At 39.1% G+C, this 18,342-nt stretch overlaps 1 protein-coding gene across 5 annotated transcripts in view; it reads left to right on the plus strand.

The window, feature by feature from the left end:
* ARHGEF7 (Rho guanine nucleotide exchange factor 7) overlaps window positions 1-12,002 on the plus strand; it is a 202,299-nt gene extending 190,297 nt beyond the window's left edge. For 4 of the 5 annotated variants that reach the window (XM_084638282.1, XM_084638278.1, XM_084638281.1 and 1 more), the window contains 3 exons: window positions 3,708-3,807; window positions 4,402-4,456; window positions 8,492-12,002. In XM_084638282.1, the coding sequence (XP_084494408.1) occupies window positions 3,708-3,807; window positions 4,402-4,456; window positions 8,492-8,614 (278 nt within the window). In that variant the 3' untranslated portion in view covers window positions 8,615-12,002. Of the gene's footprint in view, window positions 1-3,707; window positions 3,808-4,401; window positions 4,457-5,654; window positions 8,069-8,491 lie in introns of those variants that run through there. The other variant, XM_084638279.1, reaches the window with a different exon arrangement.
* The last annotated feature ends 6,340 nt before the right edge of the window (window positions 12,003-18,342 follow it).

Genomic DNA, 18,342 nt, shown 5'->3' on the forward strand with positions numbered 1-18,342 from the left:
GGTTACTGCTATTGTAGATTCTGTCCTTAAAGTTTAAAAGACTTGGGATGAGATTCTTTGTTGTGCCTCTAAGAGGTGCAGCACAGGGGGTAGTTTTAAGCCACATTTGCACCCTTTTGATCCTTTCTTCATTTCTCTGGGAGCTGGAGAGACCCTTGGTGTAATTTGAACAGGCCTTCTGAGTCTGCTATATAGGTGCAGCACCGCTGCAGTCTCTACAATACTGCATGCTTCAGCCCAGCCTCACCCAACACACCCCTTCTGTCCCCAGCCTCACTCCATAGGCATGCCCCCTATGCCGTAGCTTGCAAGGAGGTCATCTGAAAACAGTCTTGTGGCTGTCTTCTGCATAAAGGGACTGGAGAGGGCTGAGGATTTATTCACTCTTGGCCTTTGAGATTTTCAAAGCCCTTCAGGAGATTTAGCCACACACCTTCCATTAGCAAAGTTAGATTTTCTGGTTGAGATGAAAACTTATTTCAAATGCAAATTTACAAGTAAATATAGCAAAGTCAATATGATTTCTCTTTTAAAATAACAAAGATGGTATAGAAAAGAATCATCAGAGCAATAAAACAGTTTAATAGAGATTTGCATTTTTCTGTTGTCCGTTATCGCATCAAATCTGTACTTTCTGCAAGTACTGTATAAGTTGCTCCACTAAGATGTTTTTACTACAGGCTGAAAAATGCTGTATGTTTCCTCGTACCTCTGTTAATATTCTATCAGCAGGTGTTTGTGAAGTGCAAATAGAATATGACAGGCTGAAATACAAAATTACTTTTTTTCATAGGAACAAGATAAACACATCTATCTGAGGACAGAGCAGTGAGAGTCGTATGGTGGCAACAATAAAAAAAAACAATTACAACATTAGGAAGCTTGTCAATGCAATAAGAATGACAATGAAGCTCTCGATGTTCTGACTTCATCATTATTATACACTCTGGCCCACAAAAGACCAGTGACATAGTTTATCTTTCTCATAACTGGTATGCGCGCGTGCGTACAGTGTTTATTCATGTGAACATTTTCTTTTTTATAAAATGTGATTAAATTTTACTTCAGCTTTCTACACCCCAGTATCACAAGATATTTTCTGTGCGGTCTGTTTCAATTTTAATATACGTATACACATATATATGCAGATATGGTTATATATGATTAATATATCGTGTGTGTAGATTATACATAGATTAGATATGATATTTGTGAAATAGCTTTACATTTGTAACATTTTCTGGGTTTAACTATCTTTCTCCCCGTGCCATCCCCACCCCTCCAAAGGCCCAATATCACTGTGTCCTTATTTCCAGCACAGAGACTTGGATGCAGCTCTATCTAGAGAGAAATGCTTCATTTCTTCAATTAGGTAAAGGGAGTCACTGGAGAGAAATACAAGACATTCCTCTTTCCCAAGTAAAGACCACCCTCTGTCCCTGCTCCCTTGGGGTGCTCAAAACTGATTCTCGGACCCAAACTCCAATGTTGCTAGATCATTAGTCTAGCCCAGGGATCAGCAACCTTTGGCACGCAGCCTATCAGGGAAATCCACTGGCGGGCCGGGACAGTTTGTTTACCTGCAGTATCCGCAGGTTTGGCCGATTGCAGCTCCCACTGGCTGCGGTTTGCCATTCCAGGCCAATGGGGGCTGCGGGAAGCAGTGGCCAGCACATCCCTCGGCCCATGCCGCTTCCCGCGGCCAGTGGGAGCTGCGATCGGCAAAACCTGCGGACGCTGCAGGTAAACAAACCGGCCCGGCCCGCCAGTGGATTTCCCTGACAAGCCGCGTGCCAAAGGTTGCCAGTCCCTGTGCTAGCCTCTTAAAATAATTTTATCTCATTGCTCCACAATAACCTGACATGTCACAATTAGCCTGGCCTACCTCAAGCACTTCCCCAGCTTATTAGTCATTAATAAGCACAAGACAATAATTTTTGCATCAGTCAAAATTATGATGGACAGTGCCAATAGAGAAATTTCTTTCAACACATATGCAGAGCTCTGCTGTGCCTATGTTTCAAGTCACTCCTTCCTTTCAAAATTACGATTTTTCACATTATATAACAGCATGAGTTAATTTTAAAACAGTATTTGACCCTTTTTTATTATATAAGATTTATGGTTGTTTAGGACCAGATTCTGCTCTCAGATCCTTTTCTCATGATCGTTATTGTATAGCGATGTGAATCTACCGTTAGATCTTCAGGGCCTACCAAAGGACTGTTCCCACTGATTTAACTGATTGCCCTCATGTACTGAAAAGTAGTTTGAGCTTTTCTGTATCAGTAAGCAGGGGTTTATTTTTCTCCTGTTGGCTTATCTGTTCTCAGAACGTATGACTGCAGTGGTTTGATAGTTCATGTCTTTCATTGGGCTCACGTTCTTCAACATGATTTTCCCTGTGTTCAGAGATTATAGCATTTTGTTACCATCTGTGAAGCAAAGGCAATATTATAATGAAGCATCTGGTCATCAAGAATGAACAAATTTCCACGAACAGAAATGCTCCCCACAATACGCATTTATTGGGTGTAAATTGAAATCATGCTAAAATTAATACATTCCTGGTTAGAGGAAGACCATGATAATGAGTGGGTATTGTCTATAATTTCAAAGTTGACACAGCTCCAAAGCTTTATCAGCTTTATTTAACTAAATATGTAATCCTAAACAAATGCTTAGGAAGCATTTTATTTACAAACCTTTTTGAAAAATGCTAGTAATTTGTTGCAGCCTAATTAACTATCATTTCTAGAACAGTTTGCTTCATGAAAGACACATGCCTTCAAAGCAGTGCAGTATCTGTTCAGAGCCACCTGTTTCACAATTTACACTAATTATCTTAGAGAGACATCATCTTGGAATGATAATAAAAATGTACATTGTAAAATGGTGCTGAAGGAGATGTGTTTTGAGATTGTTGTGAAATCATTTTTTCCCTTATAGTTTATAGTTTTTATATTTTTTTAACTGTGTACTTTGTATAATGATTTTAATAATGTAATGTGGCAATTTATATGAGTAAAAAAGCACCATCTTTATTTATGTATATACAAATAGCATCATTTATAAACTTCTCTGATGTATAAAGAATAGCCTGCTTTCTGGAAAAAAAAAATTCAATTTTTTATTTATTTATTTGCTACTCCCACTCCTATGTGACTGATTTCATTTGTGCCCTGAAACTGCAATTTCAGCATTTGATCTCACGTTTACTGCTTCTCACTGGTGTAGCTATTGACTTTGCTGGAGTGACTCTTGATTTATACTGGTGTAAATAAGTTCAGAATTAGCCCTAAAGGCTTGACTGCAATTTGTTTATATACGCACACAAAACTCTCATTTACCTCACTGTGGTGAATCCACATGACTCTTACAAATTCAAAGAGACAGATATTTTACTATGCCTTGATCTCTGGACAGCATCACCACTGACAACACCGGGGAATTCCACCAACAACAAAAAGGGAAAAAATGGGTCAGATTTTTTTTTTTTTTTAAATTCCAGAGTCTACAGAAAAACATTGTTAAAGAAGTAAAGGATATAAGTCAATAGCTGTGTGTTCATGAGAAAAACAATTTAAAGCAAATACTTGGTTCATAAAAGTGTGTCATGCATTATAGAAATGAAACAATAATCTCTTAAAAGTGCTCTGGTGTTGTGTGCATGCTATTCATTTTGTAATTTTTTTTTTTTGTAATAGGTTCCCGTAAAGAGTCTGCTCCCCAAGTGCTGCTTCCAGAGGAAGAGAAAATTATTGTAGAAGAAACAAAAAGTAATGGTCAGACTGTGATCGAAGAAAAGTAAGAAAATGTCTACATTTAAAACAGTAAATTTCACACTTACACAAAAGTAATTTGTTGATAGACTTGGCTTGTGAAGTTGTTTTTCAGTTTATTCTGTAACAGTAGATTTAACAGCAGTTGTGATATAGTGGAGGTTTTTTCGCTGGTTATTCAGAGCGTACCTACCAGCTGAAAATCGATCAATTTTGTTGCTGAATGATGTAGTCTTTCCTTTAGCGTCAACTTGTACGCTTCTTTTTAACTGTGTATTTAGTATTTATTTTACAGTGTATATAACTTAATTTACTAGGCATGCCTGGTGTTTTAGAGACAAATAAAGTGACCCCAGTTATGCTAGATGTTACAAATATGATGATCGGTCCTTTTTCTAAGGAGTTGACTGGCTGGTTATGTCTTAATAAGAATGTATAACATTAAGCAAAGGGTCGGGGAAGCTATAGGTGCTAGCAGGCTCTTTTGCTTAATGATTTTTCATTTTTCATGTGTTGGATTTTATTTCGTGGTACTTGATGCCTTGTAATAATATATAAATCTGTTAATTCATTTACACTTTATGAAACAATAGTAATGGATCTTAATCTTCTGTTTTAGAAGCCTTGTTGACACAGTATATGCATTAAAGGATGAAGTACAGGAATTAAGACAGGTTGGTAAATAATGCATACTGTATTTTATCAACACTTGTGGATGGCGGGGGAGTGTGCAGATTGTGCAGTTGTAGCAAATAATTATTAAAGTTAGTAGGGTTATGTTTTTTTCAGTAGCAGGGTTAGGACTAGATTCAGAATCTTCAGCTTTTTGTCCAAAAAAGGAGGTCTATCCCAGTTGAATAAAAAAAAAGGAGCTTAGAAACTGAGGGCAGATAATACAAAACAAAAACATAAACCCAGGAGAAAGGAGTTAAGTATATTATCTCCGTGAGTTGACTAAGTGAAACGTGTCCTGTTTTCAAACTGCACTAAATTGTGACATGTTGGGCAGAAATTTAAAATACTATAAAAGTTTACCATATCAGCTGAAAAATAGAAAAAGCCAAAGATACTGGGACTCAGACTATAATAACCTCAGTGGTTTAAATATGTCTGATTCTATTTAGGCCTTACTCCCTTCTCCAGTTCCTCCCTTCCTCTCCCCTCCCCCCCAGGTACTTGAGCACCTCCTTTTGATCAATTCTTATATTTTTCTCATTTCAGGAGATGAAGAGCCATTTTCATTTCCTTTCCCTCACTTATTGTCATGTGGCCGCAATTCAAAAATCATTCATGCCACAAGTTAGCTCAGATATTATTTTATCACCTAGGTGAGACATCTTGCAGAATTCCCCTTGAGAAACTAGCATGGAACTTGCAACTAGAGCTGTCTAAATAACTGATTTTTGTTTGTTTGTTTGTTGGCCATTCAAAAAAAATGAAAAGAAAATTAAAATTAGCTTTGGGTCAACCCAAAACTAAAATTTTTCAAAATTTTCAGTGATCCAAACAGTTGAAAAAATTTCAGGTTAAACAAAATACTTAGTTTGACCTGAAACAAAATGTTTGGTTTCTTTATTGAGCTTTAAAAACTTTTAAAAATAAATTGATGTAAATTTCTAAACAAAAAATAATTTAGAATAAAAATGTTTCATTTAGTAAATGTCAAAAGGAAAAATTCCACCTCCTTCCCCCTCCTCCCCCAGAATTTTTGGGGAAGGTTTCTCCCCCCAAAATTTGGCAAATGGAACACAAATTCGCAAAATGTTTTGATTGATCTGATTCTGCAAATTTTTTTGGCCAAAAAAAAAAAAAAAAAAGACATTTTCGGACATAAGATTTCACCCAGGTATACTTGTAACTGCTTTCTTTCAGTGCGGGTCCATATTTTCAGAGCTTCACCTACAGGTAAGAAGGCATATAGAAACTTCATAAGAACAGGGAAAAGAGTTCTTTGGTACAGAATAAAGTCTGTTCAGACTCAATGAGGCCCTGATCTGTGATTGGGGACCCAACCTGCTACCACAGTATGAGTACTAAATAATACCCATAGCGTAAGCAAGTGAATAGTCCCACTGTCAGACCACTCGCTTTAGTCCTTTGCTAAAACAAGGCTTTTAATTGTGTACACGTTCCTTATATAGCAGATAACCCAGGTTAGCACTGATCTTGATTGTATTACTGGAAAAAATGTTCATGTAGATGTATTTGTATCTGTTGTGTACCTGCCGTGGTCTTTGGGCTGTTCCAATCCTCCTCTCTGTAACTTACGAGTCAGCCCACACTTTCAGGGTCACAAGGTCTTTTATTGTTTGGGGTAAGCATAGAATCTCTAGGTTCTTAAAAAATCTTGATTGGCTGTGCCTGCCTAAAGAAAACTAGATGTATAATAAAAGTATTGCAAGAATATGCTTATCAATTTCTGGTCATTCTCAAGAATCAAAGACTGTCACTCTATCTTTGCTAGACTGTAATGGATAGAACTGTCTACGCCAGACCTTGGAACTTACTTAAATCCATAGTTGCCTTCCGCTGCCATTTGCTAGGAGGGCCCGGTGCAATTTATCTGGTCTCCTAGTCAGACACATTGTCGCTGGAGATGTTAAAAATGCAACCAACACACAGAATCAGTTCGATTTGCGAAGTCCCAACTGTTGTTCTCTGCTGCTGCACATCTGCATTCCTGAATGTGCGGGTGGGTAAAAAAGCCATTAAATTAGTCCCTTTTCCCTATATGTAAAGTAGTTAAGTGATCTTCGCTTCCAGAGCTAGAGACTATTAGATGAAATCTCCCTTCCGTTGTACCACAAAACACCCAGCCGATCCAATTATATACATATAAATATGAATCCGTATTCTCTCTCTCTCTCAAAATTTTTGTTCCAGAACCAATGAAATAGTCACAATCCATATGTCCCCATAAATATCACAATTGCTGCGTAAAATAAAATGTATGGGGGGTTTTGTATTGATTTCAACATATAAAGAATGCCTATCCCAGGCTCTAGGTACCTTTGATGGACCATTACAAACACAATTCAGTTAAGACAAAAGCAGCAAAAGTAAACTAGCAGCATTTCTTTGCACCAAAGCAGCCAGTCCGCAAAACAAAAATGCCTCACATTAACTCCTGCAGAACTCTCAATGCCCCGAGATAAAAATCTGCATCCTCACCTGATCCAAACATTACCGCTGCACCCCAGGCCTCTCCAAATAGATGGACTTTTCAGATAGGCCAGGATTGTTAACCATTGGACGATTTCTGACTAATGGGGAGAGTGAATTCCAAAGTCCAGGGGCCCACATGGAGAACACCCTGCTAATGTTTTCCTCTCTCACACACCTTGGGGGCGCCATCTTGAAGGCCCCTACTGAGGCAGTGTCACATAGGGAGTGGGGTGATCTCTAAGCGAGGCAAGTCCCAGGCAACGTAGGGCTTTATAGGTAGGAATCAAGAATTTAAACTTCATCTGGAAACCCACAGGCAGCCAATGTGGATTCCAGACCACTGGTTTCATGTCCTCATGGTGAGGCACACCACTTAAGAAGTGAGTGCCACCCTCCTTACCACCTTCGGTTTCTAAGCTATTTCAGACCGTAGCACCAAGCAGAGCATACTACTTCAGTCCAGTCTTGAAGTGACAAAAGATAGAAGTGTGGTCTGTGTCTGAGAGAAAAGATTTCACTCCCAACCTGATGCAGATGGGGGGAGGGGGGTGGAGAAGCAGTTACTGCTTACTGCCACTATATAATCATCTGATAGATGCTGAGAGTCTAGTGAGATGTCCAGATTACAAATCTGAATGACAAACAGCAGGCACACACCCTCAGTCTTGGGGGCTTTAATGTAATCCATGTTGTATCCTCTGGTTGCTTCCCCCAGCCCCTACCAATATCACCTCAGTCTCCACTGGATTGTATAATGTAAGCATTAGTAGCGTTCAGTTGGTAGCACCCTTACTTACGGCCCCAAAGGTTGTGGGCTGAAGTTTCAAACACAGAGCAAAATGTTGAGACTTGGACTCACAATCAAGTGATGAAACTGGAATTAGAGGAGCTGTCTTTCAGGTAATACCTTAGGCCTCTTTGTTTGACTGGTGGTTGTCTAGCTGAAAGTGAAGTCACAGAGCATGTGTCAGAAAGAATGATAGTTAATATCAGTGTCCTGACCAATAAAGCAATTTAGATTTCTCAATAAAGCAAAATAAAGCTTGTGTGAGCTCTAGAGTAGTGTTTTAGGTTTGTGAAACTTATTTCAGTGTGTAGAGTTCAGTGTCAAGAACTTTGAAATACCAGAAGGTATAAGTGGTTCTTATAAGGTTTTTCATTCTAATCTTTTTATTTCATTCTCTTTCTGTGTTATTACAAATATTTTCCATAGTAGTTATTTATGTGAGTAAACTCTCACTAGAGACTTTAAAACTGTTTTCCATTTGTGGCTTGTTTCCAATAACAACTATGTATATGAGAGAGAAGCATTTTAGTTTCCATTAGGCATTTCTGCTTCACTGTACCAAGTAATTGTGTAAGTAACATTTGAATATTGAATAAGTATAACACAAAATAGCTGCATCAGACAGCAAAATCTGAAATAGACGTTTATTTAAAAGAGCCCTCACTGCCCTTCAGTTAGCAGCACGCATTTTGGTGAGGAAAGATCAGTTTGCTGTTGAAAAAAGTTACCATAAACTATCTGTCCTCTGTTTTAACAGGATAACAAAAAGATGAAGAAATCTTTAGAAGAAGAGCAAAGAGCTCGCAAGGACCTGGAAAAGCTTGTTAGGAAAGTGTTAAAGAATATGAATGATCCTTCTTGGGATGAAACCAATTTATAACTAATTTACCATTGTTTGTTTCTTTCTATTGAAAGACCAGTTGTCAAATCAAACTGGGAAGCCTTCTGACTAGTCAGTGTTGCATCAAGAGCACTACAAAGCAGAATTTAACTGGATCTAGTGATTTTCTTGCTTGTAACGTATACAAAAAAATCAAACCTTTCAATGGAAGCAATCTATAAGTGTGGAGACCATGGATCCTGAACTTTACAAAACCTAATTTGTTTTCATCTAAATTACCTCATTTTGCAGAATGTGCAGCAGCTGACTAAAAGTCCATGTTTTTCAGTGGCTTTTTAATTAAATATATATATATTTTCTTGTAAATATCTGTAATTTTGAATGCCTATGTAATTGATGTATCAGGGCTGATACAATGTTATACTGTACTTTTTTCCCATTATTATAATTGTCACAAGTTTTAGAAATAACAGTACACTCTCACCTCAGAAAGATCAGAGTTCTTTGATGCTGTGTTTGGATCATTTGTAGGTTTGTTTCAAATTACCCTACTCATATCACATGCACGAATCTACAAAACCTATTTTTTCTTATTGACAATGTATTTAAATCATCTAATTAACATTATTTATGTCTGTGCAAACATTTAAACACAGTTTTAAATGCTTTTTCAATATTAAATCAAAAAAGATACGATAAATTGTGGATTGACACCATTTTTTTGTTTCATTCTAATGGCCCCGTGGCATATTTATTTACACTTGTTTGGAGCACTAATATACAACACTGTTTGGGCCAATTAAAGACTGATGTGCTTGCTTGCTTTTTTATGACTGATTTGTAGGTGTTTGTGTACTACATTTTCTGTTGTTGTGCATGTACTTTAACGTACACTGGCTGATCATTTTAAAAAAAAAATCCTAATCTCAATTTCGTGAATAAAAATATTTATTTTATGGTCACGATAATCAAACAAACTCAAAATCTAGTTATGAGTAGGCCACTCAGGTTAGGCCAGCCTAATGACAGAATTCTGCTCTGCCTTTAGTAGGCAGGATATTTTTATTCAGAACACCCTCAGTATAAGAATAGTCTCTGTCCACATCCCCTTCTCTTATCACATGTAAAACAATATTGTTTCCATCGCAGCATGAATAACCAAAATCAAATTTAGAAATAAGGTTTGTATTTACAATTGGCCTTTTTGCGGCATCTGTTATACTAAAGTGTGTTTTGTAATTTGCAGCTCTGGCAGATTGGAAGGTCGGCAATGCATACAGTGGGCACCATTAAAAAATTCAGCCCATGTAGGTTTTATAACTGCAATAACTACAGTGTCTTCATAGATTTAGAATAGGGACACTACAGAACTGCAGCTGGTGCCCTCTTTAAGGATCTTATTCAAAGCTCATTGAAGTTAATAGAAAGACTCCCATTGACTTCAATAAGCTTTGGATCAAGCACCAGGAGACGCAAATTTCTGCTCTGCTTTAGTCATCAAATTAGAGGGGAGAGGTGTATCGTCCACTCAAGTGGTGTGTTCCAACTCTTCTGTTCTTTTTTTTTTTTCACCTGACAGCAGCCAGAAATGGAGGTATAGCATAACCACCTGTATATCAAGTTCAAGCACTGGCTTTATCAATGTTATAAAAAGGTCTTAACCTTTACTCAAGTTGTTCCATTGACTTCAGTGGTACTTACTGTAGCCCTGATTCAGCAAAGCACTTAAGCATCTGCTGAACTTTAAGCTTGAACTTAAGTCCCATTGACTTCAAACTGAAGTACACGCTTAAAGGCTTTCTTGAAGCAGAGCCCAAATGAAGGTAAATAGATTGTTTCTTGTTACGTTTATTACTCATTAATATTTTTATCTGATAAACCATTTTAAAAGTAGAATGGATGCGATTCCTCTCAATTTTTCATAGGGCTCATGCACTGTTATTTTATCAAGGTGACTGTTAGAGAGTTTGCTCTGAAAAGTCCATTTTTACTACAGACTTGATTTTTCATATAAAGTTTTCAATTAATCTCTGGTGAAAAGTGAATGTTCAAATTGCTTGGCTGAAAAAAATGGATGGAGATTCTTTTAACAATAGAAAGATAAAAATATCATCACTTAACAATACAGGGGATTAAATTAATAGCTTGGGAACCTAATGTTAGGGATCTAAATGGACACATAGACCCCAAATGACCATTTTACACATCTAAATATATTTTAGGCACTTAATTCCATGTGCTCACATTTGAAAATTGGTCCCATATTCTTAAAGGAACAGACTGAGAAAAAGTTAAAGCATTCAGGTGTGTTAGAGATTTTCAGATATCTTCGCAAAGACTCATTACTAATTACAGTGTCTTATCTTGAAATGATTTTCTGTTGCTGAATTCAAACCAAAATGTAGGGCTGATAAATTTGATTGCCCTTTTGTTTAGCAGAATTTATATCATTACTTTTAAAAAGAGTAAGCTAAGTGATGCTAAACATCACAAATATATCATGTTTTTCCTGAATTTAGATTTGGGAATGGCAATGCGATTTGAGTTTTGTTCAGGTATGCTGACGTTGTAAAGTTCAGGCATTGAAATCCAAGTGATTTACTCAGCCTTTATTTTAGTGTGAATTTTAATTTTCTGTTGAGTACTGGTGAAAAGACATTCCAGAGGAAAAACATAAAAGGAAAACATTTAATCTAGCAGTATTTAGCAAATTTTAACTCAGGAACAGCTTCCATCATAACATGATCTTATTTTACATTGTATTGGAAAGAGAAGCATTGCTGTGTGAATTTGCTGACAGTACATGTGAGATCTAATGATGATTTTTACTTTGACAGTACCCCCATACTGGTATCTTACTGAATATGCCTTTGATATTAGAATTAAGCAGTTAATATGATCATGATTTAATGCTGGTTGTTCAAAATGAATTGGGATGAGGAAATTTGTATTAAAAAACAACAACAACAAAAGGCTAATACAGTATGTTGCTTTTTGTCCTTCGCTCTACAACAGAGAGCAAAATCAGGGTTTTGGGAATCAAGATATGTCTAGATAACTTTTTTTTTCTAAAATTTGTTATGCTGTATAAAGATTGTAAATTTCACAGTGTGACCTTATGAATTGTTGGGAACTTTATATACGCATGGATAAATGGGGCACTGTTTATTTAACTTATTAAGGGGTTATTTCTTTGCTCTCATCATTTAAGGATGAGGAGGTGAAGCCATTTCTTATCCTATAGATGTGAAGCACTTTCAGTTCTAAACTGTTCAAAAATGTAGCATAACATTACTGTGTACTTAAAATGATGTATGTGCTTGTTTGTTTCACCATGTCATGACATCTTAAAAATTAAACAACTGACTGCCTTTGTATAAACCTTCTTTATGCCAATCATTTAAGGAATCCAGGGTATCCATTTACAGTAATTGTGGAGAAATTCAACCATAGTCTAGGTCAGTGGTTCCCAAACTTGTTCCGCCACTTGTGCAGGGAAAGCCCCCTGGCGGGCTAAGCCTGTTTGTTTACCTGCCGCGTCCGCAGGTTCGGCCGATCGCAGCTCCCAGTGCCCGCAGTTCGCTGCTCCAGGCCAATGGGGGCTGCTGGAAGTGGCGTGGGCTGAGGGATGTACTGGCCACTGCTTCCAGAAGCTCCCATTGGCCTGGAGCAGCGAACCGCGGGCACTGGGAGCTGCGATCAGCCGAACCTGCGGACGCGGCAGGTAAACAAACCGGCCCGGCCCGCCAGGGGCTTTCCCTGCACAAGCAGCGGAACAAGTTTGGGAACCACTGGTCTAGGTCACAGATAATTTCCTGATACTGACTACTACAATTTTTATATCACTTTGTTGTAATTAAACAATGATTTTTTTCCCCTTCACTGTGAAAAGTTAAATTTTATCTAGTGCGTGATGTATGATTTTAATATGAAGGAAAACTTTTTAGCTTTCTTACTGCCTTTATTGATATACATTTTCATAAAATATAATTTCAGCTATCTTTATATAATTCAGTCTGCTATCCTGAAAAAAATACCTTTGCATGGTGTTTATATTGACAGCAAAATAAAACCTTGGTATCACAAGAAAGTAGGAGAAATGGAAAGAGAGGACAGCACAAAACTGGGAAAAAGATAATATGATATGTCATGATTATACAAACGGCAGCTCCCTAATTCTTGATCCACTAGATGAAGAACAGGGAGAAAAGAGATGAAGTGTGGGTATTTAAGGAAGAAGAATGGTCTTACAGACTTATTGGGAAAATAGGTAACCAGAATAGAAAAGGAAAAGATGTAATTCTACTTTATGATTCAGCTGCAAGAAGAATGGACAGGAGCAGTTAGTGATCTGACTTCCAGGAGCCAAGATTAGAATTGATAATTTCATCAGCTTCAGGGTGGAATCTACACAGTATGTGCCCACATGAACAAATACAAGCTGGACAAAATGATGGAAGAAATCAAATAAAATTTAAGGGAAGCAAAACTATCTTCACATGTAATATTCTTAGGATTCCTATAGTCCAGGTAAAAGACAAGGAAGAATAAGAATTGTGTTAGATGAGTTGGTGGGTGGAGAGAAAGAAAGAATATAGGGATGGAGGGTTTGGATTCACAGAACATTGGTCAGTTCAGTGAGTGAGAAGTATGAGTGAGGCCTGTTTTGGATTAGAATGGTCTTCAGCATAGGAAAGCCAATTTTAAGCATTCTCAACTTGCCATTTTGAGACAAGGACACAAGATAACAAACAAGGGGGCCTACTTGGTACGTCCATCATAACCTAAATGAGTTGGGTTATCTTTCATACCAAGAACATCAGTACTGATTTGCACAATCTGTCTGGGATAGGGCAGGGAAACGTGAGTGATTATTTAATTATCAAAGGTTGGAGCTAACTTCATAATATAGGTCCAATTTTTAACTTCCCTTAGATACCCCCAAAACAAACCAATATTTCTGAAGTTTCACAGGATGTATCTAATCCTAGGGAAGCTTTTTTAGGAAGTATAGTAAAAATAAAAAAAAATTTAAAGTTAGTGTTATTAAATTTGTGCCTGAAGTTCACTTTAATATTTTTCCTTTCTGACTTGTCCTAGCTTCAGAAATGGCTTGTCCTACCAACTCCAAGTAGATTTTGTTGCTGAGAAGTGCCTTTCCATCTTCTTTTTAATTGGGGGTGGGGTGGGTGTGAGGTGGGTAAGTCTCAAAAAGAAACTTTTTGAATGCAAAATGCATTTCCTGAGCATTTTATGAATATTTAAATTTAAGCCATTGTTAGACTTTTACTAAGCACTTTTCCAAATGCTTGGGAGCAGCTTGCAGGGATGTGACTGTAGATAGCCGGAAGAAACGTCTGCTACCCCCAAACATACATGTCATTCATAAGTTTACAGTCTTATCAGTACTGTGGGGAAAATATTTGGTTGAACAGAGGAGCACAAGGGACTGGGGAGCATGGCAATGAAGGGGGGGACTTGGAGGCCAAAGAGGAGGTTGGGGGAACATGGAGGTGAGGTGAAGTTGAGTGGTTGTAGGGATGGGAGTTGGGGTGGCTGTGTTGATCATGGACTTGGCGGGGAGAGAAATTTAAAGGGGTTGGTGGAGAGGCAGGAATTTTGTATTCTGCTACCAGCACAGAGCTGGAACACCAGCCTCTGATCTAGGACAGAATGGCTTGTTAGTGCGCGGGGACAGCTGAGAAAAGGACACACTTGTTCAGTCTTGATGGTGGGTGTTGAGGCAGCTTCCTCAGCGAGGAAGGATCCTTCCTGAGGATTCTGCAACTACTCAAGTTTCTGTGTGACCCTGAAGGTGCTGCTCTGCTCTCCTGGCTCACCTGACAGCCCAATCACTGCTTGAGTGCTGATGCCTCCTGACCCTGGAGTTCAGGTGAGAAGCCTGCTGCCTCTCTCTAGAGAGGCCTCTTCTGGGTGGGGTCATCGGCCTCTGGAATTGGGTATGAGAGTGGCTGATTATGAGGGTACCAAAGGGACCTGAAATAAACAGGGAGCCTGAGTGGTGGGACTGGGGTCAGAAAATGCTTGGTGAGAGGGTTGCAGAGGAGAGCCCAGAAATGTGTAGTCAGCAACCAGTGAAGAAGTGTTAAAAGCAAATTCAAGGTGAATGTAATTTGTAATTGGAGCTGGTTGGAAGTCTTCACAAAATGTTTAACTGGAAAACTTTGAGGGAATCTTCTGGTTTTGGGGAAATGTCTGTTGAAAGAGGTTTCTCCGGTCCAGGCCGGAGTGCCTGGTCAAAACCAGAGAGAGCAAGGCAATAACAGCCAATAGCTTCTTTGTCAGGGGGCTGACCTGTGATGTGAGAGACCCAGGTCCTAGTCCATGGTCTGCCTGATTTGAGACTTGAACTGGGGTGTCTCACGTCCCAGGTGAGTGGGCGATTGGCTAGTCTGGGATCTTGCTCTGAAATAATGGCAATTTTCATGGGACACAAAAGCCAATTCCTGCCCAGCTGTATTGGCAATGCCCATTCTGATATCTGGGAAGTGGATACATACTTGTCATTTTGTATCTCATGAATGCTTTGGTCTTAAAATAAAACAAACTTGTAGTTTCGATATGTGCTTGATCTAATGGTTCCCCCCACCCCCGATTCAGTTTTGGGGCTACGCATTTTGGAAGTTAATCATTGCTAAATTAAGAACATCATGGGACTGTATAGAGGTGGGAAGATAAAACAATTGTTTTTGTGGAGAAAAAAATTACATTTAATCTGCAATTAACTCTGCATTTCTACTCGTGTGTGTGTGTGTGTGTGTGTGTGTGTGTATATATATATCTATATCTTCTTCTGAAGACCAAGCATGCTTGTCCCACAACTAAAAGTTCACCAACAGAACAGGCAATACTGAATAAAGACCACGAAAGTGTCTATACTGCTTTTTAGAAAATAAAAGGCAAAACTAATTCTTAGTGCCACTACCACTTGGGTCATTGAAGAAGTTCTGTTGTTGAACACCCTTTTCAGAAGCTGTAGAACTGCACATCCAGATTGAACTGAGGGATAACATGGATGTTCAATAATATTAATGTACCTTGTGTATTTGATAGAAAAATAAAAAGAATAGTGCTCCATGAGGAGGTTGGTTTTCTGTTTTGTTTTTCAAGTTGATGTGAATCACGTAACGGAGTAAAGTTCTTAAGAATGCTAAAAGCCTGTGATTGATCCTTTTCCTACGAGTGGCTGTTGAAAATAGCTAACTTTTATTACAAACAGACCCAGGTATGAATCAAAACAACACCGTGTACTGCGCAGAACTGTGGAAGGAATAGGAGAAAAGATGGTTTTAGACCTGGTCCAAATCTCGGTTTGGAGGGATACATGGAGCATGGATCAAGATCCAAATTAACTTTCTGATCTTGCAGGTAGTTTGGATACACATCCAAATTTCCCAGTTCAGGACCAACTCTAATTTTGCTGTAGTCACAAAGGAATTAGAAAAAAGAAAAGGAGTACTTGCGGCACCTTAGAGACTAACCAATTTATTTGAGCATAAGCTTTCATGACCTACAGCTCACTTCATCGGATGCATTAGGAATTAGAGTTGACTGTTTTAGTAACTGCTGTGATTAACTAGATTGTTTGTCCTGTTTCTGAAACAATAATGCAGTTTTCAGCTGTACACAATTGCTTCAGCTAGAGCCACCAGGTCCTTAGTGTCCTAATTGATTGATACTTTCTCCTATCTGGGAGCATAACAGTGGTTGGGCTGTGACTGTGAGAGCTGCTCCCTGAACTTTTTCAGTGAGTACAAACTGTGATACAACCTGGCCAGAAGGCAGCAGGAGAGTGATATAGGAGAGATATGTAAGCCCTAGGATGAAGAGAAGCCTTATTCCCTGTAGAGGGAAGAAAGGTTGCTATAGATTAATTAAAAGCACCTGAAGCCAATGAGAGCACCTGAAACCAGTCACCTGATAAAAACCCCCTGCTTCAATCAGCTAGGGGAAGGAGTTGGAGTTGGAGCAGAGCAGAGTTTGCAGAAGTGCCGTGGCTGCCTAGAAGACCAAGACCCTAGGTAAAGAGACACCCGGCTTGTACAGAGAGAGGGCAGGAAGCCCCACAAGCTGAGGAGCAGGAGAGGGAAGTAGCCCAGGGGAAGGAAGTACTAGTTCAAGTGGTTTGCCACTATCCCTAGGGCCCCTGGGCTGGGACCGGGAGTAGAGGGCGGGCCCGGGTCCCTCCCTCTCCACTCCCCTTCTCTGGGTTACTAGTGGGACAGTAGATACCCTAGTTCAGGGGCAGGAAACTGCCCCCTGAAACCCCCCTTCCCCCACAAGAAGAGGAAGCACGGGACCCATCATAATCGTGCCGGCAATTTGCCACAAAACTAAAAGCAAGATTTTGATAAGCCATCGATAAACACCCAAGAGTTTAATACTAGGCGTGGACTCTACCAAAACCCTCAGCCATTTGATGTCACACCAACACATCATTTCAACCATCATTTGAGGTTTATTGCCTATTGAGCTGCCTGTAATACTTCTGCATTCGATATAGATGGATGGTGGGGGATGTCAGCCATCATTTCACAGCAGTGGTGAGTCCCAAGTATTATTTCTTAGTCACCTTCGGACTGACTGCTGCTCAATAAACAATTCTCATTGAACTTGATATAGCTCTGTCCAGGAAATATTAAGCAGGATGAGCTTTTTTTTAAAGCTGACTGTGGGCTGTTTTCTCTGCAATGTGCATGTCCTCCCCCTGCATTTCACCTTTAATCCCCTCGGCAGCAATAAGCGGCGCTCTTGCTGCGTGGTGCAGAGCGCTTCCTGCAAGCTGACGTCAGTGCGAGGAGAGTTCAGGCCCCTGTTGCACTGGGCCTTTTTGTTTTCCCAGGGGGGCTTGTGAACTGGCTGAGGTCACTGTCAATGCTGCTTTGTATGTTACGCGGCCTGGGGGTTCTTTAAACACGCACTCCATTTTACCACAAGGCAAACAGGAGTGAAGAAAGGAGCTGATGGTTATAGTTCAGTCCCTGGGGCACAAGTGTTCAAAGTACAATATACACTCCTCCCAGTGAACCTCCTTGCTGCCAATCTCAGCAGAGAAGCCAAGGACTCAACAGCTGTGGAGACCAGACTAACCTGTTACTACTTTAAATAAAGGGGATGTATATTGATGGGGAAGCTTGTACAGCTTCTATTTATGTTGCACCACTTTTGTGGTTAACCAGAGAACTTCAGTCGCTGGCCTTTGCCCATACAAATCACTTGCACGCACATGATTTGCTCACTCCCATGCATATGCACAAATGACAGAATTTACAAGCACAAACATATATTTGGGTTTGGTCTGCACATCACTTATGGACAGAAATGGTCATATGTGTATACAGTGTATGATTTACATTCCTCAAGGCACAGAACACAAACCATACAGATCTTCCTCCCTTTTTCAGTTGCAGCTTATCAGATTGTTTTAAGTTTTGTAACATTTAATTAACCAGATTTTATCTGGAAACAAACATGGATAAAATTTAACTTTAAAAAGTGACCGTTAGGGAGCCATCCCCTTGAAAAAAGCTTCTGTACAGTCTGATTATTCAGGATGATTTCTGTTCATTTAGAATATTGTATTGTATCACGGTACGTCACTTAAATATAATCAATTATGCTTACAATAATTATATCACATGGAATGGGCTTAGGTGCACCTGTAATTTGAGCATAAGCTTTCGTGAGCTACAGCTCACTTCATCGGATGCATAGTCTCTAAGGTGCCACAAGTCCTCCTTTTCTTT

Source organism: Lepidochelys olivacea, assembly GCF_965140295.1.
Source record: "Lepidochelys olivacea isolate rLepOli2 genome assembly, chromosome: 1".
Classification (NCBI taxonomy): Eukaryota; Metazoa; Chordata; order Testudines; family Cheloniidae; genus Lepidochelys; species Lepidochelys olivacea.